The sequence below is a fragment of the Pezoporus wallicus genome, unplaced genomic scaffold (assembly GCF_028554395.1).
Source record: "Pezoporus wallicus isolate ANWC-B61680 ecotype Strahan unplaced genomic scaffold, APGP_CSIRO_Pwel_v1 contig_6464, whole genome shotgun sequence".
In the NCBI taxonomy this organism is placed as follows: Eukaryota; Metazoa; Chordata; class Aves; order Psittaciformes; family Psittacidae; genus Pezoporus; species Pezoporus wallicus.
Window position 1 is genome coordinate 4,778,141 of NW_026642130.1, and position 26,457 is coordinate 4,804,597.

Consider the following 26,457-nt stretch of genomic DNA (forward strand, 5'->3'; position numbering starts at 1 on the left):
CCTCACAGAGAACCCTCAGCTTCTCTTCAACAACGCTGTGAACATTTCAAAATCTGGAGTTTAGACTTAGAGCAAGACCTTGAAATTCTTCAAAACCCAAAATTGCCATTCCCATCATAGCTCTTGTTAGCAGATTTATGCACAAACGTCATGGGCTTCTGGACATAGTGAACTGGAAATCTATGTTTCTCTTGGCTTGATGGACTAATACCAATCATCCTTTATGCTTCTTCCAGAGCCTTTCCCAATTAATAAAACAGTTATGATCCCATCATTCACCAGCATCATGGCACAGGATTCTGTGTACCCACATTAGCCCCTAGATGTAATCACAGAGAATAGCTGTTAAAAGCTTTGCTTTTTGGGGACCTATCAATAACATATTGTGAGATACCACAGGAACAAAAAAAGATCTCAAGAAATGACAGGTGTCTTAGCTTAACACATAAAAGATACTGGAACAAATGATTAAACAGTAAGCTCACAAGCACACAGGGAAATCGAAAATTGATAAAGAAAGGCAATATGGACTTTAAGGAACAAATGACACTAAACCAAGCAAATTTTGTTCTCCACCAAGCACAGTAGGTAGGAAGGAAGCAGCCGTTATCTAGAAGCTGACGTCTGTAAGGTTACGGACAGAGCTCCAGACCATATTTTCCTAAACAAAGTGAGGAAATAGCAGGAAATCTCTGCAAAGTGCTTGTGTAAGTGGTTGAAAAAATAGTTCCGGAATAGTAATAATGAAGTTTTCTGTTAGTCTAGAAACATAACAAATAGAGGTACCAGAAAGCTCTGCAACAAGATGAGTCATATTTAATGATTCCATTAGCAAAATGGAGGAAGGAATAGACAGAATCTTGAATTTCCTGACAGCAACAAACATGAAGATGTCATTGTTATTTCCCAGGAGAGGAGCAGATTCCAAAGTGATGCTAAGGAATTTGAACAAAATAAAGTAATTACTTAAATGGAATTTAGGAAAGTAAACGTCAAGGTATAAGATATAAGAAGAACAAAATCTAATATACAGATGAAGAATGGGGAAAGCTACTGAGGTTTTACAAAGGAAGAGGCTGCAAAGGAGATTTTACACAAATCACAAGCATTGTGATTATGAATTATCAGTGTATGCAACTACAAGCAACGGCAACAATATAATGCAATGTACATGCAATGTTCTACCACTACATAACAGTCCTCAAGCATATATAAGACTACTTTACAAATTGGATGATGATCCATTGTTGCTCATGCCCACAGAGAATAGGATTAAGTATTTTGCCTAATCTGCAACAATAGATCTTTAGAGGGAAAAAAATCCAGTGTAATTATAGGACTAACAAAACACAAAGCAGGCTTTCTAAGGAGGTTGTGTAATCTGCATTAGTGGAAGCTTTGAAGAAATCAAGAGGAAAAAAAGGTTGGTAAAACTGGTCTCAAATTATTTCCTCCTGATGCACAGGATGCTTTAAAAATCCTTTCTAACAGTATATATCAGTGACTGACAATGAAGTTGTCCTAGCAAGATGCTTGGTGGGACAGACCTTTGCTTTCCTCTAATCTGCACAGAATGAAGTCTGTCCCCAGTGCAGTCCATGGGAATTTTGCCTGTGACTTTGATGGGGCCAGAATTTCACTCATAGGTTTATTGGCCAGAAGGGACAATTAAAACAATCTTTCCTGACCTTTTGCGTAATACAAACACAGATTTCACTCAGCCTGCAGCCAACATCTCGTCTTTGAACTAGAACATATGTTTTGAAAGGTTTTTTGGAGTAGATGTATGCTAGAGTGGTAGTAAAATCCCCTCTAGTGGTATATGCTCGCACTGCAGGGTGAAGTTCGCATGGAAGGCAACCACAAACCTCACGTTTGTAGGATTTTGCTAAAGGTAGATAACTTACCCCATCAGTTATATAGATTTTGGGTTTTGTTTTGTGGGGGGGTTTATCCATCAGTTGCATTTCTATATGTGGGTTTAGGTGCTGCAAGGAGTCTTAGTCACAGAATTTGAGGAATCCACAGCTGTACTCAGAAAATTGTCACAATTTCAGTAAAAGTCAATAGAGGTGCTCAAGCATCAGCTACTGCTTGGTTATCTCGGATACAACAGCGTATCTCATAGGAAGAGGTAAGGACTTTGAACAGGAAAGACACAAATCCTTTTTAAAGACAAATAAAATTATCCTGAAATATATTCGTACTGGATGGCTGGCTGTTCACGCTCTGCAGATACAGAATGCAGCTCCTGCATTTTGGAAACTTATGCTTGTAGCTCCATAGTCTGGTTTTGGCCTTTTGGTGGCAGAGCTAGTACTGGGTTATACTCTTATATGCTTGATCTAATTCCATAACGATCAGTATTCATACAAAATATTCCCACTAATGACAAATACTCCACTGACTTTAGTAAGAGTACAGTCACACTTCGGATTCACTGGATTCTTTCAAATAAGTGACTAAAACCACAAGTCATTTTATGGGCTCTGGAGACAGAATGTAGGAATTAATCCAGTTTAGCTATTCATAAAGCACCAATTATAATCATTTTAAATATTGATGATTCTATATCCTGAGAGCTGATTAGATATATAAAAAAATCATTCCCCTAGGAAAGCTGCAGAAAATAAAATGAGAAATAGATCATTGTCAAAAGGTATCAGAGGCAATGCAAATTATAGTCAAATTATTCCTGTTCCTGGTAGAGATCAGGTGCAAATAAAGGAGTCATTTCCCCAAAGCAAGCTCTGCGCAGAGCTTCAGTTCTTATTACCAGAACCCTGCATGCAGGTTTTCTTGTAAGAATTAAACCTGTGCACATCTGGAACTTGAATGTCTGTTAAAAATCCCTGAACAAGGGACAGTAATCTGGTCATGTATTATATTCTGCAAATGTTGATGAATTGCAGCCAAATTTCCATGCCTCTAAGCAGCACATCAGACTAACAAATATCAGCAGCCAGGTGCTGAAAGTTAATGCTGAACCTGAAATCAGATCCAGGGCTGAATTATTTATTGAAATTCCATGACTTTATTTGCACTATTAGAAGAGAGAGTCACTTGCAGGCATTACAAATAAAGGTCTGAATAGCAGGGTCTCAGTGATAAAGGCATTTACCAGCCTATCAACCAACCCCAGTGTAGGCCATAATCTGCCCCTGATGATCTCATTTTAGATCTTATTTAGCATCGTAAAAGTACTGTTCATAGCTGACTTTAAAAGGGATGAAAGAGCAATCAGTAACTCTCAGTTGCTATCCTGCAGTGGGCAGGACTTGGTCTTTCTATCTCCTTTTGCATTTCCAAAGTTCACTGAGCTGCAGAGGGTAGGAGAGAAGCATAGCCCCAGTGAGTGTTTACGAGTTTCACTGAAAGCAGATCAAGTTGCACTGCAAGGAAGCAGCACACTGCAGGCTTAGGCTGGTCTTTGGGTTGATGTCTGCATCTCGGTATGACTTCCCAAAGCAACCCACAATACCTTCAGTAAACCCATCATTTATCAATGCAATGCTTCCAGCATTTGGATCAAGTCTTACTGCCATAAGAATACAAATGCAATATAAATTGTTTTTATAGTTCCCAAACACTCACAGAGAAATCATTACAGAGTTTACAGTTCAGGTGATACTTTTTCACCTTTAATATTTTCTTATTTGCCAAAACTGCTGTATTTGTTTGTCTGGTCATTTACAGAGAGTCAAATTTAGGCATTAAAGGGGTGTTACGCTACAAGGTAGTCTTTTCTGATAGCCATCTACAAAGGAGGGGAATGTGAATCTCTCTGGATGTTTTCTTAAACAAGAAACAACAGGCAAATTCTGAGTTCATAAATGTAAATACCTGCAACAAAAACAGGAGTCTGAAACATACACACAGCAAGCAAACATTCCTTGTGACTCATCTAAAAGCAAAACAAGCTGCATTTTCAATATCAAATGCTCAGGAAAAAAACTAACAGTGATGATTTCTAAAAGCTACTGAGAGTTTCTGAATAAGTGTGTGTACAGGTAGAAATACAATTCACATGTATTTTAAGGTACAGACTTCTGAAACTGATGTATGATAAATGTAAATATTAAAATAGTTGGATCAGTGAGGGGAGTTAGGATCACATTTCTTGTCCACCCACTGTCTCAGTGCAGGATGATTTCTTAAACCTCTTTGCCTATACTGCTTGCGTCTGTCTGAAGTGCTCCAGTGATGCTGCTTTACAAACTTCTTATAGGAAACAGTTTTCACAATTTACTCAAAACAAATTTTAACTTGATGCTTAGACTGAATTTCCTTTAATTTCATTTTATCCTGTTATCAGCATAAAAAAAAGCTTAATTAAGTTTAATTCAGTGCTATTTATAAAGACAATTCTTACTTTTCTTCCTTTTATACAAAATCTTACCTCATTATGCCATTGCAATTTCCCTAGCATCTCTTCACCTCTTACTGTCCTTTCACTCCTGGCATCCTTGACCATGCTGTCTATTTCCAGTATCATCTTTTTGTTTTGTTCTCATCACTCCTAAGTCCCTCTCTCATGCTCCAAGTGGACCACTCTCCAAGAAGACCAGCAGTGATTCCAGCATAATAATCATACAGTAAAACTCTTCTCCATCCTGTTCTTTCCTATCATACCTTGTCTCAGAAGCAATCACTGACATTTTTCACAATTTTTTCTTGCTCACTCTCTTTACTCTTCAAAAATAAATCACTTTCTTAATTTTGTTTCATTTTTTGCCCCTCATCTTTCAGCCACACATTCTGTTCACTGGCTTCAGTGATCAAATCTGAAATCTCCGGTCCCTTCTCTGACATGGTCACCCAGCTGCATTATTAAAATTAAACAAATCCCATTTGATATGTTGGGAATGGAATGTGACACAGAGATCATGCCCTCTAAATCCCTTCACCCATTTATTATCATGTTCAGAAGAAGATGCCACCTTTTCCTCCTCGGAAGACAGTCTTCAACCAAGCTCTGTCAGTCACAGAATCGTAGAATCATAGAATGGTTTGGGTTGGAAAGGACCTTAAAGCCCATCCAACTCCAACCCCCTCACCACAGGCAGGGACACCTTCCACTAGACCTTCTAGAGAAAGGCTAATTCTCATCCTGCTTCATTTACAAAGTTTCTGTGGCAGAACTTTGTTTTTTCCTGTGCTCCTGCTCAGAGAAGGCAGCAGCTTCCATTTGCAGGCTGTCAGAGAGCTGTTAGCCTGAACAACTGCAATCTGCAGAATGCCATTCGAATTCCATATGCCAAGCACCCTCAAAGAAAAATTTATCGGTACCTCCAGGTTAATGAAGTAATTGAGAAATTAGCATTGGGCAAGACAATATCTGAACATTTTATGTACATTTGTGTACAGCTAGGCCAAGTTCACTCAAGTACCTGACTCAGCTCTGAAGAATTAGGTATTATTTTCATCTTTACTTACAATTTTCTCTGAAATTGAGGGTTTTTTTCTACTATTGTGAAATGCCAAGCACACAGGTGGTTCTTGAAGAATAACAAATACATAGAAATCCTATAAATTCACATGTCCAATGAAGAGCTAAGCATCAGTCAGTACAATAACCCGTTTTCTGACAGCATCGTGCAGTGTGATTACCACTAACTCTGCTCATTCTCAAAGATCCTAGATATGGCTTTACATAAATGCTAAATCAATATTTAAAGAAATAATTTTAAATAAATAAAATATTTAAATAATTTACAAATTTCATTAAAAAAAAAAATAATCCTCAGTGCCCAGAGTGGAACAGATGTCCAGGGGCTGATTCTGAAAAATCCCTTCTTTCCCATGGGAGCTGCAGCAAGGTGCTGCCACATGTGCAGACAAGGCTGAGAGGAGTGGCCAAGGTTGAGGGAAGGAGGCATTTCCTTCCCCTGGAAAAGGAAATTAATATTTCAAGGTTTCTCTCTTTGTCAGGGGAGTGGGACCATGCTTCCTTTAAGTTCCCTTCCTAGTCACAGACTACCCAGGCTCTCCAAGGTTAGAACTGGGTGGCTGTGCACAATTAGCACTTTTAAAAATTGTTATTGTTGCTATTATTATTGTTGTTGATGATGATGTTATTATTATTAATAATATTATAGAATCATCTCTTTTGAGACAAACATTGAACCATGAGGCCATCAGGCAAAGATCATACTCAGGCCAGTGAGACAATGAGGCGTCCCTATACAAACATACCACAGGCCTGCTGGTTTCAGCATACCAGGATGGGCAGATAATACTTCCCAATCTGAAAAAAGTCTTCCTGCATGCATGTTCATCTGCCTTTATTGCAGGCTAAATGCTGTGAAGTCAGAGATGAACTAAACCCCAAAAGATTACATTCAGGCACCCTAAGGAGACCCTCATGTCTCCGTCTTGGAGTAGGGGGAGTGTTTAATGCAGAGGAAGCAACAGATCATTTTTGAACCTCAAACAAGACCCAGCTGTAGAACTGGATCTAGAGCCTAATGGGGAGACACAGATACATTGACTTTAAAAAGAAAAAAACAAAAATTTGAAGTTAGAGCCCCTCAATACAAGAAAAGGCGACTCAGTAAATCAAGGCAAAAAGACTATTCCTTGTCAAGCTGCATGGGCGAGTCAACAGTCAGAGTATAAAAGTACAATAAAATTACCCAAATGCCAGTGGAAGTCTGAAAAAACAGCTTAATAATGATGGCATTTGAAGACTGGGTCCTCTTGGTATGTCCTGAACAGGTAAAATAACTGGGGACAGAAAAACAACTAGAATGGCCACTCTGATACATGTTGTAACCTGCAAGAGTATTCCATGATTCAACCCCTCATCATCCAGGAAAAGCTTTTTAAAAAATGCTATAAATAAAATAAATGAACGAAACAGGTCTTCAGCTGCACACTGAATCAGCAGCAATGGCTCATCACAAAACACAGGGCAGTGAAAGAAACTAATTTCCTCCCATGATATGCATTTGTATCTGTTTGAAGCTGCTCATTCAGCAGCTAAAAGCAAAAGGAAAGCAGTAGCACAACATGCCTGTTGACCCACACAAATTGAATCACAATCTAGAAAAACACCAGCAACAATAGCAATTCATCGGGGCTGTTTTCTCTGATTTCCACTTATTTTAGACAACATACAGGTACAGACACACACCAGCACCCAAAACAACAACAGCTATGTGTGGTGCGTGGTGAGGTTCAGGATGCTTATTTGGGTGTTAAAATGTCATGGGGAGTATAAGCTTGGCAACTGATCTAGTGAAGCACCTGCCTGACCTAAGAATTAATTCAGTATTTTGTGAGGAGTTAATCCACAAGGCTTGAGTAGCTTTTATAGTCATTCCTCTATGTAAAGAAAAATTATGAAGGCAATTTTAGCTGGAGAAGCTATCTGGCTACACAGATATGAACACAAATGTTGGTGCAAATTTTCCATAGGAAATTAAGCCAAGGCAAAACGATGTGGCATGACTTAGGCAATGACAGACAAAGGGAATTCAGCTCTCTTATCTCCAGTCTAGCTCTTCCTTCATCTCAGCCCCAAGGTCTGACCTATAGTGACACAGCATTGAGAGCCCTGGCCAAGCCAGCGTCTCCTCAACCTTTAGAGGCACTTCTGAAGTCTGGCCCTTTCATATCCAGAGAAAGATAAGCAATCGCATATTTAACCATCACCTGAACTAATCATATCCCACCATCACACCCAGGACACCAAGACATATTTTAAGACATGCAAGCAGCCTCTGAATATAATTTCTATCAGACTGTCTTCCACCAAATTTGTGCTATCTATCAGAGACACGGAAATCAAAGATTTCTTCTGTGCTTAAACCAAGCCCTGTTCTGGTCTGACAAGATATCCTCCATTGCAATACCTTCCTGGTTTGTAGATTTTATGGCTTGTTTATTCCTTCATTGACTTTAACTATGTGTTTCATTACAGCATATCTAGTCTTGATCTGAACTAGATGAAGAAAGGGCATGACTTCTTTGCTGGCTCATTCCAATGGTTAATCACTTTTACAGTTACTATTTAAGCTTATTTCTAAGTTGACTCTATCTGACCTTAACTAACTATTAATGTCTTGTTATATTGGTTATCACTATATTAAAAAGCCCCCTACAGATACATTTAATATTGCGGTCAGTGACATTTGGTCTTTTACTTCAATGAGAAAGACTGCCTTAAGGATTTTTTGAGCCTTAAAATTATTCTTCTCTACGTATTTTCCAATATTAAAACACACATTAGACCCATGTGCACTTCAAATAGCCAGCCAAAAGGTAATCTAAACCTTGACCCTCCCTACTAACAGCAAAGGAAAAAAATAAGAAAGCTTAGTTGTGACTAGTATAATTTGTGTATTTATTATTGGAATATTTACTGTGAATTAATTACTAAGCAGGTGTGGCACGTGAACACTGAATCAGTCATGCTAAGTGATAAGTAAAAAACAGAAGACACAAGAGCTATGCCTAAAGGATGTCGCAGGGGACCAGGGTGGTCATACAGAGCACCATTAAGTCAGATTAAAGCAAATGAAAGTCAGCTCTGGCCTTGAATATTAGGCTTAGAAATCCTTGTTATATTAATTCAAGCACATACAGGTGAATGCCATGGGCTTCCGTCTTCTGTTCCACACACAAAATTAATGACAATCAAGAATGAGAAGAGCAAATTATGACTATCTGAGCAACTTCATCCTTAATACAATGTCATTTATGCCAAAGTAGCAATAGAAGGGATAGGTTCAACTCCCATTGTCCTACTGAGGCCTTAATAGGTTATTACAATGCAATCCTTCTGAAATACATTTCAATTAGCTCAAACTGATCTCCTCACAGCACCACTACCTGTCTGGGTACAGTGCAGTGCTAGCACCGCTCCACAAACTCTTCGCTAGAGCTAGCTCACGTCCAGATACTAAATAAAGAACCCAATGGCCTCTACCTGAGAGCAAATGCTGTGTTTCCTCTAGTTTGATATATTTTATGTCCAGGAAATTGAGATTTTCAATATGCTTTGCCAGAAGACAGCTCTATATTGGAGACCTGATCTCATCATATATTCCTCTTCTATTTTAAGTGGTGCTTAGTACGCCATACTGGAATAAGGGTGAAGAATGTTCCCTGCTCCCGCAATATATCCACCTCTGGTGGAGAAGGACTGCTTATCAGCCTTTTACCAAGGAGAGTCTGAATAACTTGCCTTGGCTTGCTAAAGGAGGCAGAAAAACAAAAAAAGTAAATAGAAGTCTTGCAAGAACGCAGGTAGAAACCTACTAACATTACAGAGCTTAACACCTTGCAAAATTTGCATGGCAGAACCTTCTCATAGTTCGATTAGAGCTGGAGAAAAAGTAATTGGAAACAGAGTTTGTAAAGGTGGGAGCTATTGCTGTAGTTTTGTAATAAAATAAAGCGCTGAAACACTGACCTGTTCATATAATGGGAAGTCCAAAAAATGTTGATTCAGATTTTGACAACACAGGGGCAATTTTAAGATGGCAAAACATAGCAAAAATGCTATGGTGTGTTACATAACTGTAGCTCAGGTGCTGCATGTCCCAGTTTCTTTTCTGAGTACCTCTCCTTATGCAATTTCTGTGGTGCACCAGAGTCACTAAATCAAAAAATCTGCGGTATATCATGGAAGATCCACTTCAGCCAGTGAACACCACCATTAAAAAGGATACATATAAAAGGATACATATAAACTCCTAAACACTCTAAAAGATAAGTTTTGAAATTATTATTGAGAGGGACAGAATAATACTAATTTACAAAGAATCAAAGAGTCAGAGAAAACATCCTATGGACCTTGTTCTACATTTATGTGTGAACTTGCAATCAAGTTGTGCAGCAAACAGCAATGACATGCTGTAAATGCAATCAGGTACAGAAAGTTCTACCCTTAGGTATTATTAGATAAAATTCCTGGCTTTGGATCTGAATACTTTTTGAATTATTTCTGTTCCACTGTAATAAGTTTAAATGCTTAAGTGTAATATAAAAAATCATGCCAGGAATACATGATGCTGATTAAACTTATCAGACCTACAAAAATCTCAGATTTTTTTAACTCATAGCTCCAGATGTAAATATATATCACTGTTATTGCATCTAGATGAGTTTTACTGTGTGTCATCAAAATTGCATCTAGATGAGTTTTACTGCATGCCATTGATACACAAGTGCAAACAAATGGAGAGGCCAAGGAAGGAAAGGGAGTAAGGAACTATTTTGGACTTTGCCCACATTAAATTTTACTGTGTCAAACAAACCACTTTGAGCTATTTTCAAAGTACCTACTATAACACCTTTAATACCTGCTCTGATTTCCTAGTTTGCATAAGATTTATAGATTTGAATACCAGGACAAGAATGAATCCAGCACAAATCCAAACCCTTCCTTATTCCAACTGGTTGACTTTGAGTCAGCCTTTGCTAAAATAAAAAGGATAATTGAATCCTTCTGTTATTTATGTATAAAACTGACACTCAGACTCACAGGCCTTTAATATCTGTTTGTTGAAACAAGAGTAATTTGAAAAATCTTCTTCCTGAATATTGGAAATGCTAATGTTGATGTTACCTCTTTGCAGCATTGCTGCGATTATTTTGCTGGTATCTGCCAGATTTTGAGGAATTATGGGTCATACAAGAACTAATATTGTTGCCATGATGATCAATATGCTATCTGAAACAATCCTTACACAGCCTTCCATCAAGATATATTTGACATAGCCAGGTGAACTGATACTAACATTCACTCTGGAGCACAGGCAAACGTACTTCCTACTGGCTCTTTTGGAAAGGATCCCTGAGTATTTTTGGGATGTTATGTCAAATGATCTCTGTGACATTTGCTGTTCGGGAATAGCCACCGCAGAGCCATATATTGCCAATAAAAGTTTCCTGGGGACACTTACTGGAGCTTCACTGTCATCACTGAGCCATGACACAACAACCTGTGAGCCTGATGAGATATCTGCTGCCAGAGATGGAAAAAGAGCAATCTGCAGCTAAACATAGAGCGCCAAAAGCATCCTGGTGGTGATCTCTAAGTAGGCACAATAAGAATTACAAATATCCCCAGTTTCTCATGGTAGAATTAAAACACTGTGTTTACTAGGTTTGACTATCAGGCTCAGAAAAGCTGTAACAGAGGAAGGAGTTAGTAGGTGGTGTTTAAACAAGATCTCAAACACACTTAGAATCATAGAATCATAGAATAGTTAGGGTTGGAAAGGACCTTAAGATCATCAGGTTCCAACCCCCCTGCCATGGGCAGGGACACCTCACACTAAACCATGTCACCCAAGGCTCTGTCCATCCTGGCCTTGAACACCGCCAGGGATGGAGCATTCACAACTTCCCTGGGCAACCCATTCCAGTGCCTCACCACCCTAACAGGAAAGAATTTCTTCCTTATACCCAGTCTAAACTTCCCCTGTTTAAGTTTTAACCCATTACCCCTTATCCTATCACTACAGTCCCTAATGAAGAGTCCATCCCCAGCATCCCTACTGGCCCCCTTCAGATACAGGAAGGCTGCTATGAGGTCTCCACGCAGCCTTCTCTTCTCCAGCTGAACAGCCCCAACTTTCTCAGCCTGTCTTCATACAGGAGGTGCTCCAGTCCCCTGATCATCCTCGTGGCCCTCCTCTGGACTTGTTCCAACAGTTCCATGTCCTTTTTATGTTGAGGACACCAGAACTGCACACAATACTCCAGGTGAGGTCTCACAAGAGCAGAGTAAAGGGGCAGGATTACCTCCTTGGACCTTCTGGTCACGCTCCTTTTGATGCAGCCCAGGATACAGTTGGCTTTCTGGGCTGCAAGCGCACACTGAAGCCGGCTCATGCTCATTTTCTCATCAACCAACACCCCCAAGTCCTTCTCCGCAGGGCTGCTCTGAATCTCTTCCCTGCCCAACCTGTAGCTGTGCCTGGGATTGCTCTGACCCAGGTGTAGGACCTTGCACTTGGCATGGTTAAACTTCATAAGGTTGGCATCAGCCCACCTCACAAGCATATTAAGGTCCCTCTGGAACTTAAACTGGCCTAAATCTGCTGCCTCTGAACTCAGCACTACAAACCTGACTGGCTTTTATGGCCATGGAATATAACCCACCCTGAACACTTCTGAAGTCTTATCCATTTGAATTAGGGATCCAATTTCTAAAGACATTTAAAGAAATGAATTTATGGATATTCAACAAAGCATTTGAACATTTTTTATTTTAATCAGATGTTTTGATCACAATTAACATTGATACTGTTACTACCAAGCTCAACAGAAAGCAAGTAGTCACAGAGATTTATACGAGGAAACAAACTGTGGCACCTAAGGCTGTCATTCACCTTTAGCTTGCTTAAAAGACCAGAAAAGCAAAGAGGGAGTGTTTCCCTGATTTAACTGTGTCTGTAGTGGAGTTATTATTTTGAATCGCTATTCGTCATTCAATTTTAGGAAGCCTGACTCTCTTCTTATGCTCATTATAGATATATTAAGCCTCTATGGGCCTCAACCCAGTCATTCATGATTTGAAATGACCTAAGCAAGATAGGAACTGAAACTGAGCCAGAATTACACTGAAACACCTGAGCCCCTGCATGGAGCTTATGAAACATGTTTATAAATGTTTAAACAAACCCAATAAGGCTATTCTCCTCCAGACTGCCAGTAAACCTTGTAAATTTGGTAACCTCAGTGCCAATGCTGAAGGCCAGTGCAGTAGAAGAGGAGACTTAGGCCAGTGATCATACATTGCTTCACCAAAATAAGAGACATGAACCGTGGTGCCCACCCCTGCTTGATAGCTCTGAAGAGATGAAAAATGCAAGGTTTATAATAACCCCTGTGCTCACACCATGTCCAGGGTGACAGCTGAGAAGTGCCAGAGAGTGCATGCATTTACCCTATACGGTGACTACATCCCTCTCAAAGCGTGAAAGGTTTGGCCAACCTCATGACCAAGGATCCGCAAAAATGCTATTGTTGGTCTTTCAGCCCCAGACAGGTTTAACCAGATGTGTCGGTATCGTTATTCTTCCTTGTGCTTTTCTCTCTTTAGTATTTCCTCTTTACCTAGAAAGTTTCGCTGAATGCAGGAATGATTTTGTATGGAAGCCAAGAGCTGAGTTCATAAAACCCAGTGAAATACCCAGATTTCTCAAGAAACAGAAATTCACTTTATACCATCCAGATCTGGTTCTGATTTCTGCTCTTCTCAAGGGCGGTCTATGAAGCAAATAAATTACAGAAACTGTATTATTACAACTGGCGTGGTGAGCTGACCCTTGGCTTAACAGTAGGTGCCCACCAAAGCTACTCTATCACTGCCCTCCTTAGATGGACAGTGGAAAGAAAATGCTGTGAAAGGCTCATGGGTTGAGATACGGGCAGGGAGAGATCCTTCACCAGTTACCATAATGGGCAAAACAGACTTGCGAACTCTGTTTCATTTATTACCAATCAAATCAGAGCAGGGTAATGAGAAATAAAACTAAATCTTAGAAACACCTTTTCCCTGCTCTCCCCTTCTTCCCAGGAGCAGCCTCACTCCTGAATTCTCTACCTCCTCCCCTCAAGCAGCACAGGGGGACAGGGAATGGGGGTTGTGGTCAGTTCATCACATGTTGTCTCTGCCACCCCATCCTCCTCAGGGGAGAACTCTTCACACTCTGCCCCTGCTTCAGCGTGGGGCCCCTCCCACAGCAGACAGTCCTCCATGAACTTCTCCAACATGAGTCCTTCCCATGGCCTGTAGTTCTGCATGAACTGCTCCAGTGTGGGGCCCTTCTATGAGGTGCAGCCATTCAGGAGCAGGCTGCTCCAGCGTGAGTTCCCCACATGGTCGCAAGTCCTGCAGCAAACTTGCTCCATTGTGGGCTCCTCTCTCCATGGGACCACAGGTCCTGGTAAGAGCCTGCTCCATTGCAGGCTACCCACAGGGTCAAAGACTCCTTTGGGTAGCCCTCTGCTCCAGTGTGGGGTCCTCCACGGGCTGCAGGTGGAGATCTGCTCCACCATGGACCTCCATGTGCTGCAGGGGCACAGCCTGCCTCACCATGGGTTGCAGGGGAATTTATGCTCTGGTGCCTGCAGCACGGCCTCCCCTCCTTCTGCCCTGACCCTGGTGTCTGCAGAGATGGTGCTCTCACATATCCTCACTCCTTTCTCTTGCTGCAACTGCTCCTTCTCCCTTTCTTAAATACGTTATCCCAGAGGCACTACCACTGTTGCTGATGGGTTCAGCCTTGGCCAGCAGCGGGTCCAACTTGGAGCCAGCTGGCATTGGCTGTCAGATGTGGGGGAAGCTTCCAGCAGCTTCTCACAGAAGCCACCCCTGTAGCCCCCCTGCTACCAAAACCTCACCATGCAAACCCGATGCAATAGGTTAAAAGGCTCCTGTCAAGTTCTCTCTCCCAGTTTGTAAAGTCATTATTTGTTTTCATAACCCTGAAATTCTGAAACTGAAATGAGATTCCTTATCAGAGAAACTCATACATTAAAACCACAAGAGCCTTAATAGCAGGGAATGAATGGCTGTTTGTGCCAACCAGGAGTTACGGGTTGTTACCAGGAGTAACGTTTGTATTTGTATCTTCCTTCAAGGCTACATAGCAGCAGTTCACCAAAACCCAAACCAAGGTTAGCCGCAAATCACCTTTTGGCAGACACAGTTTCTGTGAAAAATCCAAAAAATGCACGAAAAGAAATCCCAGAATGCATAAAAATCCTGCACCTCACTGGAATAATCTCTGGGATAACTGTGTCCAAGGCTGAGGAGAAGGGCAGCTACACCCTCCTGAGAGCAGTGACTCCTGGGCTTTTGATGGAGCACCCTAAATCAGCAGGATGAGTGCTGTGTCCTGTACAGCCAGGCTCTCTGATTGACCCACTCATTCTGTGATCCTCCCATATGGATTTTAACAGTCTGAATTACTGCATGTAAAAAGAGCACCATTCCAGTTCAGCTGTTACATTCAAGTATGCAGGTGCGAGATTGCCAGGAAAAGCTGAGTATACCTTCCAACAGGGTGTCATTTATACAGACGCACTTTGCCCCAGGTTAATTAAAATCAACCTGAGTTACAACAAGCCAGGTTAAGCACTGAACCAGCGCTACCTCCCGATGCTCACCTCCCCAAGGCTGCTGCCGCCAGCGTCTCGCGGTACCGCACAGCAAGCCTTTTCCTCTGGCAGCCTCTTCCAGTTCCTTGTCAAACAAGTTTAGAGGGAGAATCGGAGCTGGAGAGTTTCGGTGTTCACATAAGGCCTGCTCACACAACCTGCAGATCTGATTAAGGGGGCACCATCTCCCCGGCAGGCCTCACCTTTGCCCGTTCTCACCAGCAGTCTGCTTGTGTCCTGCCCCAGATTTGGGAGGGTTTACTCTCAATCAAGCACCTCTTGCAAGAACAAACACTTGTTCACAAAATGATCTCATAGATCCAGGTTAGGGCACTGTTACAGTAACAGTAAAATCAATGGGGATGATAACAAGATGTGATAACCATGTAACCTGTCTGTGCCAGAGCAGCTCAGCTGTGTCCTAGTGGTGCCCAGCCTATCTGCACAGCTCAGGAGACAGCTAACCTGCATTGGGTTACAGAGAGGCTCTTCTGTTTACAATCACCTCTCTACTTGTCTTTTTAAGGTTAAACAGAAAAGTGAAATACAGCAATTGTGTAACACCTTTCGTTAACCTGAGACAGAAACTGCCTTTATTAGAGATTCCATGACAGGTGAAAAACAGCCCTTTCTGGTTTGTTTGTGCTCGTGGAAGATACAGTTTCCTCCAGGCCACATCTCCTGCCCTACATTTTCTCACTGATCTCTGCATTTTCTGGCTGTATGTTCTTTCAAAGGTGGAGGACAGAACTCTTTTCCTTGAGTAAAGTATTAGATCCACAAAAATCAAGTGATGGAACGCTCACCGGCCCCAACATCTCCTGCTATTTGAACTGGCCTCAAGTGTGGTTCAGTATATTTAGATGTGTCACTTGCCCCAGTATCTTCTACTCATACAGAAATTGTCACCTTTCAGTTCTTTCCAGCATAAAACAAAATGCCTTCGCCTTTGCAGACTCTCTCCTGTTCATCTCCTCTTAGTAATATCATAGAACCACAGAATGGTTTCGGTTGGAAGGGACCTTAAAGCTCATCCAGTTCCAACCCCCTGCCATGGGCAGGGACACCTTCCACTAGACCAGGTTGCTCTAAGCTGCATCCAACCTGGCCTGGATCACTGCCAGGGATGGGGCAGCCACAGCTTCTCTGGGCAACCTGCGCCAGTGCCTCACCACAGTGAAGAACTTCTGCCTAAGAGCTCATCTCAATCTCCCCTCTGTCAGGTTAAAGCCATTCCCCTTGTCCTGTCCCTATAGGCCCTTGTCAAAAGTCCCTCTCCGGATTTCTTGTCAGCCCTTTTATGAACTGGAAGCTGCTCTAAGGTCTCCCTGGAGCCTTCCCTTCTCCAGGCTGAACAAGCCCAGCTCTCACAGCCTGTCTCCGTAGCAGAGGTGCTCCGGCCCTCTGAGCATCTCCGTGGCCTCCTCTGGACTTTCTCTGACAGGTCCATGTCCCTGTTGTCTTGGGGGGCCAGAGCTGAACACAGTACTGCAGGTGGGGTCTCACAAGAGCGGAGAAATTTCATGCTCCAGACGAGATTTCTGACCCTGTTTCTCTTACATGCTCCTATTTTTCAGCAATTTCCTCATCTCTTGTTGAATGTTCTCTTTTTTATTTTCCAGCTTCTGAGCTGTATAACTTACACACTCTGGTTACATTATACAACTTTTTAGACTTTTAATTAAATTAATGGCACCTTTCCAAAACATCAAGAATTGCAATTTTTCAACCTAAGTGGAAAGTCTGCAGGAAGATACCAATTAATTCTTTTGCTCCAGCTCTGCAAATTCTGGGTTTTATGTGAGAGTCTTTATGCAGTTCTGTGACATACATTATGCAGGAAGTCACATTACTAAAAATGTTCTTTCTGGAGTTATAAATCTTCAGGTGATGGCATGGCTCAATTGAATGCAGTGCAATTTTTTTCTAGTACCTTATGGACCCAGAATTTCATGCTATGAATCTGAGCAATGACCTTCACTTTAACAGCTGATGCAGTCAAAGCACCATATATCACAAACACCCGTATCAGCCTCAATAAAATAGCGTGGGCACTAAAATGAATCAGTAGCTAAACGTTTTCATTCCAGAATATATTTGTGATAAGAGAGCGCCAAACAATCCTACTAACCTATTTTTTAGCCCACAAACATCTCTATTAAACTCACTCTTATAGAAACTGCCTATAGGAGGCAAAGTGTCTGGGTATGTGGACCCATGCTGGTCCATTTTAACACACAAAGGATCTACTGGGCATTTATGAACCAGAAATTCTTGTAAAATCTGTTTGCAAAGGAAAAAGACCTTGATGCTGGCTCTGTCAGAAAGGCTGCACCGAACTGACTGGTTTTGGAAGATGCGTGAAAAGGCCATGTATACACACCATGGATGTGGCTGACATTTCAACTTATAGCCCAAAATATCCATCAGGGAGTACAAAGCAATTATATACCCTCAACTTGACAGAAGGGAGGGGATGGAATTTTCTTTCCCAATCATCCAGTACTTTGTTTACAAAGGGTCTGATGTAACTCCTGTATATTGATAATAATCATATTGATTTACAGGGATGGTTTAGGCTCTGAGAGACCAGACACCTGCATGTTAGATGCGCATAGTGGATTTCAGGCTCAATGTACATAGAGCTTTCAAACATGCTCTGAACATCAAAAAATCTGAGCTCTTCACTGGGAGTGAAGAGTTTGCATGAAGTTTGCTATTAATAAGGTTGTATATGTAATATGTTTGAACATACGATTTTAATGGCAAGATTTTATTAGCCCAAGACTAACAGATGTACCCAATCTGAGACATTCTGAAATCTTACCATGTGACAGATGTACTGATTTTTCTATATTTTCATTATATCGGTTCCTGTTCTCTGTTACCCTTGCATAAAATCAGCATGAGCTTCAGTCTGGGGAAAATGAGAATAAAATCTGCTTGCTTTTTTTTTTTTTTTTTAGGAAAAAAAAACAACAAACAAATAAACAAAAAAGTATTGCAGGAAATAATCAGAATATGGCCAGCTTATCTCAATCCTTTTTGGTTCACTTTCCGCTAGCGTTTCAGACCTGACAGCCTCTGCCGAGGTACCAAACCATGGTACCCCTCAGCTCTTCCTGCTTTCTTCCCAAAACTGGAGAAGGAAGTCAGGATTCTTAGTGGCTAAACTAAAAAGCCTAAAGTTAGGACACAGCACATTGCAGGCAGCAGGCTAAGAATAACAGGACAAATTCACGAGGGGAGAAATAGCAATAAAACACAGGAACTCTGGCTCTCCCTTCACAACATTACCTAATTCTAATGTCATGAAGGAGAAAGCAGTACAAACGTGTGCGCAGGAGATAACAGGCTGTCAAAGCACCGCTTCCACTCAGCGCCAGAGAATTAAAGTTTGATTATTCAGTAGAAGCCGAGCTGATCTGAGAGTCACACCAGCGTCCAGTTCACAGTGCAACTTACCTTCACAAAGAGCTCAATTTCAGGGTCCTTTCCTTCCCCATTAGCAGCAACAGAGTCTGTCATTTTTCACCCCCAAGGCTACCGGCTGATCTCCCGCTACCAAGTGGCAAAAGGAGGCTTCAACTGCACAGCAGGTGGGTTTCCCTTCCAAACAGCTCTCACAAAGCTCTTAAAACATCATTTGTAAGGATAAGGCTCGAAACCAGCGCAGAAAACAAGTTTGCGGGTAATAAATAAATAATTAAAAGCATAAGAAAAGGCAGGCAGCACAGCAGCAGTCCCTGTTAGGGCTGTGTAGTCCTTCAGAGCAACAAGTGCTGCTGTGCTCTGGTACAGTATCTCATCTGTCAGAGCCGCAGTTCTCGCTGCCTGCCCAAAATAGCCCAGAGCATAAAAAAAGAGGGTGGGGTTAACTCACAGGGGAGGAGACAAGCTCCTGGTACCTACGGCAGGATCAGGCTCTGAGCGCATAATTCTGCTCTTCCCCAATTTCAGTGTTTCTGTTGGTCCCTCCCTTGTTCTACAGCTGGGATCACCGGTGATGGGAAGAGGGAAGTTCTGCCTCAGGCTGGTTTCACTGCTTTAAGCAACAGTGATGTTTTCTCCTTCTTTTCTAAAGAGTGTTTGTCCTGCTTCTGGCTGTTCAAAGTCCTAATACTGCTATTGCTAAGAAAGGTAAGGGGGGAAAAAAAGCCTAATTTCCTCCCCGTGTGCATTAGCTGTTACCTTGGCCCAGGAGGGTGCTGAATAGCAGAGCTCTGCCTTGGCAAAAACCCCTTGTCGAAAACAAAGAGGTACAGAACCCAAAAGTGTATACTCTCAGGTGAAAAAAGCACCCATGGTGCCACCACTTTTGGATGAGTTCAGCAGGAGAGGAATGAGGTTACACAGGAGAATGAAGAGCTTCATGGCCTTGGGAAAATAAACTATTTTGGGTCCCATAAGCATTTCTCAGTGCTCAGAGTGCTGGCTGTAGAGGGGGGACAGGAGTGATGATGTGCTGGGGTGGAGTATGATTGAAAACTTTCAAGGGCCTCAGCCTGCTGTTGACATACTGTTGTCATCTATACTCCCTTTCTTCACCCGGCATTCCTTGTGTGGCTCAGAGGTCACCTCACAGCAACCCTAAGCCAGAGGTGGCACTGTAGAAAGGACTGACACAGCTTAAAGGGAGTGCTGGCACAGGAAGGAAGAGCAGGCCAAGGCAAAGGTGTCGGTGGGACCTCCTCATCATTGCCCTCAGTGCCTGGGGGTACTCCATCCACACTGCCCTCTGCTCCTGTTTGGGGACCACCGCAGCTCGCTCACAGGCTGTTGGCCACTCACACTGCCAGCCATGAGCAATTCTACCTTCCCTTTCTGACAGAGAGACCTTCTGGGTATAGTTTTGACATGATCAAATGGTTGCCTCTCCTGAAAATGCTCTTAGCTGTGTGCTTTTGTGATGATCTCTAACTCCCTCCCGTGACCCCCAGGCATTTGACACAGGTCCAGAGCAGCAGCAGCCAACATCTCCATGGCTTTTTGGATAAGCTCTACAGGATTTCCCCACAGCTGTCTCATGTGCACTCCACGAAGCACTGAAATGGTTAACAAGTAAATCTCATTATGCTGTTGCAACTGTAATTACAACATAATCAACATTATAATTACTGTAAAAGTGTGCTTATGGTTTTTAGATCTAATTAGCACTCATTCAAATAACTGGAAGGTTAACTGGAAGATAATTAAGTGTTATTACTCCTTTGATTTCAAATTTTTACATGTAATTTTTGGAATAGGCACATTAATTACCAAACATTTATTGTATAATTATTCCTAGGCCTACCGGCAAACTTCCAGGGACATGGGCTAAGTGTACTTACATGTGGCAAAAAGAATCATTGCATTGTAATGATATATTACAGCTATAAAAATCTGCCAGAAACCAAAGTGTAGTCACCCTATCCCTAAAATCCATCCCTAAGTAATGTATTATCATCTATCACAGAATCACAGAATGGTTTGGGTTGGAAGGGACCTTGAAGATCAACCATAGGATTATATGATTTTGGTTTTGCTGAAAAACTGTTTGGTTTCATTTGCACCTCGTGTGATGACATAATTTCCCTTTAATGAGGGTTTCTGGAAACAAAGGGAATTGAGTCATCTTGACTGAGGTTACCTTTAGCTCCAGCCTCATTGAAAACACTGTTTTGATATAGATAAGTGCTTTGAACAGTTTAAATCACAGGAGAGTATATATCAACTCTGGAAGAGAGAATACTTCTAGCCATGAGAACAGTAAGGAGGTAATAGTGCTAATGCTAAACCAAAATGTTTAAATACAATCAGCATTCAAGGTATCAGTGCTTATAAGATGTGATGCATGTGACCTATTTAGATGCCTATTTTAGAATGAAAATATGTGCCCTAGAAGTGCCTATTTTTTTTCACTGGTGATAAAGGCAGCCCAGGATAACAAGCTTAGATAAAGACATTATTATGGTCAGACAAATCCTGCTGTAATTATTAAGTAAAAGAAATCTGTAGCTTTAGTGCCTGATTTTTATGCACGTGTTCTCTCCCACTTCAGAAGTTGTGCATACCTTGCGCTTCTGCAAGTTAAAGTGTAGAGGTAGCAATTTTGGTAGAGATTCAATGTGTCAATACATTTAAATCCCTCCTTCCCAATTACTGTCTGGGTTTAGTGGCACATTATAATCAGTTTGCAAGACAAAGGTTATTGTGCTGAGGCTCAGCAAAGCAGAAGGGAAACTGTGCAAGACAGAGAAAGGAGCTAAGATGCCCTGAAGCCGTCTCCATCCTGACCCAGATATAACCTAGTGCAGGAACAGGCCTGACCCCATCTAATTCAAGATGCTTCTGGGCAGCAGTGCCCCTGGAAGGTCCCTCCCCCGTCCACTTTCACCTTTGAGGCACCACCTTGCACTCATCCCCTGCCCCAGGACTTGATATGAGGTGCTCAGGGGCTACAGAAGCTGTAGTGTGGATACCACACACCTGTTATTCCAGCTGTGCTTTAAATTTCCACATAGAAAATAACCCAGCCCACCTCAAAAACTTTCTGACTTTCAGAAATCTCCCTACAGAACCCTAGAAGAGACCAAGAAAATGTGTCCTTGCTCATATAAATGCTGTGGGGTTTTTTAAATAAATCCTGAAAGCTGGATTTAAGATAAACAATGTAGGAGGCAGTGAGTAGGAGGAAATATAAATATATATATGTGCACTACTTCAGGAGTCTATTCATGCATTTACTGCTTTGCTGTCATATAAAACTGACTTATCACTTACATCTGGGTGGAACCTTTTTGACTACAATGGTGGTTACTGCCTACACAGCTCTGTTTTGTGTTGTGAAATCATCTCTTTCTTCAGCCAAATTAAGGGGAAGATACTGATAAATAATTAGTACACTCTTATTTTAATGCAAAGAATGGGTCTCTTGGTTTGGCCTATCATTTGCTCCAAAGTCAGAAGTAGCAGAGGCTTTGAGTTACGTACAAGAATATTAGATACTGAATTATGAACTCTTCATAAGCCAAGACATTATAGTTTGATGGTTTTGAGATATATAAGCGAATATGAGCATGTCATCCCATTAATAAAAGAAAAGGACAGCTTCAGAAAAGGAACCGCCACATCTCCACATAAGACCTCTATTGTAGCTGAACTCTGACACGCTATCAGCTTTCATGAGCCTGATCCAAGCTTCACTTCCAGCAAAGATTTGTTCTGAGGGGGTGAATCAGAGGCCAAGCATCCAGAATGTAATTCTATCATGGAGTTCTCCAGCAGACCGCTAAGTTACCACGAAGGATCATGGCACGGATCTCCCTTGGTAATGCCACCCAGCTCATTCTGTGAGCAGGGTATTACAAGTTGTATACAACACAAGTAACATTTTTCATATTGTGAAAAAACCTCCATGATATATGAAAATAATAGAAGTCTTCGTGCAGCTGCAGTAAATGGCATTTGAGGCTATGATTTTAGCTGGGAACTATTTAACTGCTCAATTGCCTAGAAAAATACAACTAAGCAGCAACCAGGCACTAAGCGAGCATGTTTGAACAGGTTGTGACAATATGTCTTCCAGGAACAAACTGAATTACTGGGAATGTGCAACTGCAGTTATTGCATTGCTGGTAGCTTCAATATGCTACTTATTTCACAAGTTAACAAATGCAAGGAACTAATCCAATAAATTTAATTTCATTTTGAATTACAATGTGTCACTATCAAGTTCTTGTTTAATCTTCAGGAAAATCAAAAGGGATTTATCTCAGATATTTGGGCTCAGACTGCATGTTCCCTGCCCTAGATGAACAAGACATGCAATGATGTACAAAGTTCTTCTCCTCAGCCTCATGCCAAAGCTGGGTAAGCAGGTATTTTCCCTCAATTCCAGAGATGTACAGTGCCTAAAAACATGCTGGTTTGATGGAAGAACTGTGATTCTGTTCTTTCTTATAAACTGTCCCACTCTCAAAAGCATGCCACAAAAGACAATAAGTGATACAACAAGCATGCAGACTGAATGACCCAAGGTGGGGATGGGTTGGCAAAACCTAGGCCAGGAAACTTTGCAATCATTTAACTGGCTAATTTGACATAGCCCACTCTGTATCCCCGGATATTATGAATCCATTATAGTCACGAGGTACAGCAGATCTCCTTCATCTTTTTATGAACATGCAATATTTTAGCTCTAAAGGTCTCTGGCTGTTTAATGAAATGATAGATGACTAGAATCATCTCAGACAGGATTTTTGCAAAGTGAATTTTTCTATATAGTTATGTTCTCACATGGATGCAGTAGCAACCTTTGCTGTAGCATTAATAAGCATTAACAAGCATTAACACCCTCAAGATATAACCCCACTGCTATTCAGTGTGAAGAGGGATTTCATTATGGATAATTATCTCAGCAGTCATGTTGAGACAGTCACAGCTAACCATTCACAAGGAAGTGCAACTTAAAAGGTACAAAATCATCTCCTAACGATGTGCTCAGTAGAGGGGCTTCTAGAGGGCAATAGTTTATTCCTTTATTTCTTTATTTTGCTATCATTCCCAAACTGTCATTTCTGTTAAAAACAAAAGGTATTTCTAAACAGGGCTGAGACTGCTCTGGAAAGAGGTATTGTAGGGGATACAATGGAGAGCATTACAGATTGTCCCAAACTGTGAGCTATATGGACAGTGATGAAAGGAGGAATGTAGATATCCTCAGCCCTTGCTTTTCAAAATAAAACCTCCATACTGTTCAGCATGATGAAGAAAAACAACACCAAGTAAGTGTGATGAACATGTTATTGTTGACTCTCTACTGTCATACAACTATAGTGACATTTTACTTATAAGTTTGCAACAGAGTAAGTAATGTATATCCCTGTTTTACAAGTGTTCTTAGTGCAAGTTCCTATTTAGATTATGATAATTTCTTTGAATGCTTCTTGTCATTAATTAAGTCTAAATTAATTAGGATTTGCTCCATGAACAAGGAAACAAGGATTAAATCTCCCCAAGCAAAAGACAAGCACACAACACACTCTCCAATACCAATTATGGATTATTTGCGGCAAGTGTTCAAAATGGTATGTACAACACACATGGGTCTCGGGCTCGGTTTCAATTACCCCCAGTAGGTAAAGCGCAAAGAACACACAATTGCTGCTGATTTTGCTTGATAGATTTGTGTTTTGCTCTGTTGTTCAGCAAACAATTCAGCTGAAAGCAGAAATTACTTTCTATATTCTGAGGCACATTATTTCTAAAAGATGAAGCCTTTAACAACCCAGTTTGAAGTTCCTTGTGACTCAGGCTAGTTCCCATGGGTTCAAACATTGGCCTCAGTGATGTTTAGTTGTGCCAGATGAAGCCATAAAGAACCTGTGCATGGATTGTGTGTGGATCTGCATAGCGGTACAGGATCCCCTATGGTGTATGTATTATTCAGCTAAAGAAAGGACCTCTGGCTTTCTGCTCCCTGATAAACCCACTCTTATTCCGTGTGAAATAGCAGGTATCAACATCTTTACATCTCTCCATGGCAGCAAAGTTTAACCTCTGCTTATGTTATGGTCCACCTCCTCAATGGCAGTACCATACGCCTGGGTTAACGCAGGTGGCTGAGCTGGAGCCTTATAGTGAACTGTAGAACTCTTCCATTCTCCTTAGAAAATTGCCCTCATTCATTTTTCATTTCACCTTTTGGTACTTATGTGATAAGGTTTCCATAAAGTTTGCCAGTGAACAAGCTCACTTTCCTTAGCGCATCACTTCGAGCTGTTATTAAATGAACGGTGCATTGTTTGGGGCTGTTTTCCTTCTTTCTTCCATATAAGAGCTCACCGTCTTGAAGCACCTGACATTGACTTGGTGATATCTCATTTCAGTTTTTGTTTGTTGATGGACCCTTTTCCCTGCAGAGTTAATGCAGACAACCAGGATGAATCAGAGTAATATGGTTAGTTGAGCACAGAAGTGAACCCCTCATCTGCATCTATGCTCTCACGTTAGTAGATTTTTCATTGGTGACCACCATGCACAGGTTACTAGGACTAGAGACCATGTCCCACATCCTTAAAGTAAAGATAGTGGCGTCAATTGTTAAAGAAGAGCTTAGATTAAGACTGAAAGGAAACCTTAGCGTGAAATTCACTCTGAACACAGTCTGAATAGTGATACAGTCTTTTTTGATCCTGTCAGAGTTGGGAATACTGGGTGGTTTAACTAGAGAGATGAAGATTTTTACTTTTTTTCTTCTTAAGTAAAAAATTAAAAAAAAAAAAAAATAAAAATCACTTTTTCCAAAATTCACAATTTTCACAGAGCATCTCGCAGGCATCACTTTTACAAGGAAGGTGTGGGCCCTCAGTTGCCTGGAAGCAACCTCATAGATCACCAAAATGCCCAGTCATCTTTGCAGTCTCACTGCTCTGACCTTGGTGACGATGATACAGGTCTGTGGAAAATGGACTAGTTTTTCCTGGGAGACCTACATCAGTTCAGAAAGTGCTAATTAGATACTATTAGCAACATCCACTCATTCCTAGTCAAGCAGCAAGTGATGCCAGACTAACTAAGAAATATATGTAAAGCTACCTCATGATGTTGAGAGAAAGCCTGAATTCCCCTGCAGAGGATGGCACCAATAAGAGCCTCTCAGCTTATCTCTTGGCTTCATGTTAACTCAGAAAACTGGCTTTCAGAGAGGAAAAGCAGAAAGTTCAGAAGGGTGAAGTTAGATGTGCTGTAATGATTGACTCAGCTCTGTATCTCAATTAGGTGGAAGCCAGTGTGGGAGTTTCTACCACCTCTGCTCATGCTGGGTCTCCTGACCAGGAAAAAGATGACTTCAGTCTGCAGAACTGCTAAACCATCATCTTCTTTTATCTAGTTTGACACAGGAGATCTCTCAGCTAAGACAGCACAAGGTAATTGAATGTTCTTATCAAAGGGGAAATGGCTAAGCAGTTATAAATAACCTTTTCAGAAAATAAAATATATCAAATCAAAACTGAAGGCAAGTTAGCTGGGTCATGTTAATCTTGCAGGATGTTATAAACCTTGCAGTGTATTATTATAAACCAGAAAAAAAAAAAAAAACCCAAAAACCAACCCCAAACTAAAACTCTAACTAAAATAAAAGGGTATCTACACATACAAATTTCATAGTGCAAAGTTTCATAAAAACAGAGAACTTCTGGAACAAATACATGAGGAAATAGTTTAATATTGATAGGGCTGATACTGCCACCAATTTTAAAGACTTCCTAATGCTTTCCCAATTACACCCTGTTTTCAATTTAATGTAACTTTCGCCAGAGTTTCGAAGAGGAGCTGTTCAATGTAGCTATG

At 41.2% G+C, this 26,457-nt stretch overlaps 1 protein-coding gene across 2 annotated transcripts in view; it reads right to left on the reverse strand.

The window, feature by feature from the left end:
* The window catches only part of CLIC5 (chloride intracellular channel 5), a 72,342-nt gene that overhangs the window by 32,377 nt on the left and 13,508 nt on the right, over positions 1-26,457 (reverse strand). The window contains exon 1 of one of the 2 annotated variants that reach the window (XM_057427524.1): positions 18,589-18,964. The exons of the other annotated variant lie outside the window; for it this stretch is intronic. Coding sequence (XP_057283507.1) covers positions 18,589-18,651 — 63 coding nt within the window. The 5' untranslated portion in view covers positions 18,652-18,964. Of the gene's footprint in view, positions 1-18,588; positions 18,965-26,457 lie in introns of those variants that run through there. 2 annotated transcript variants of the gene reach the window in all.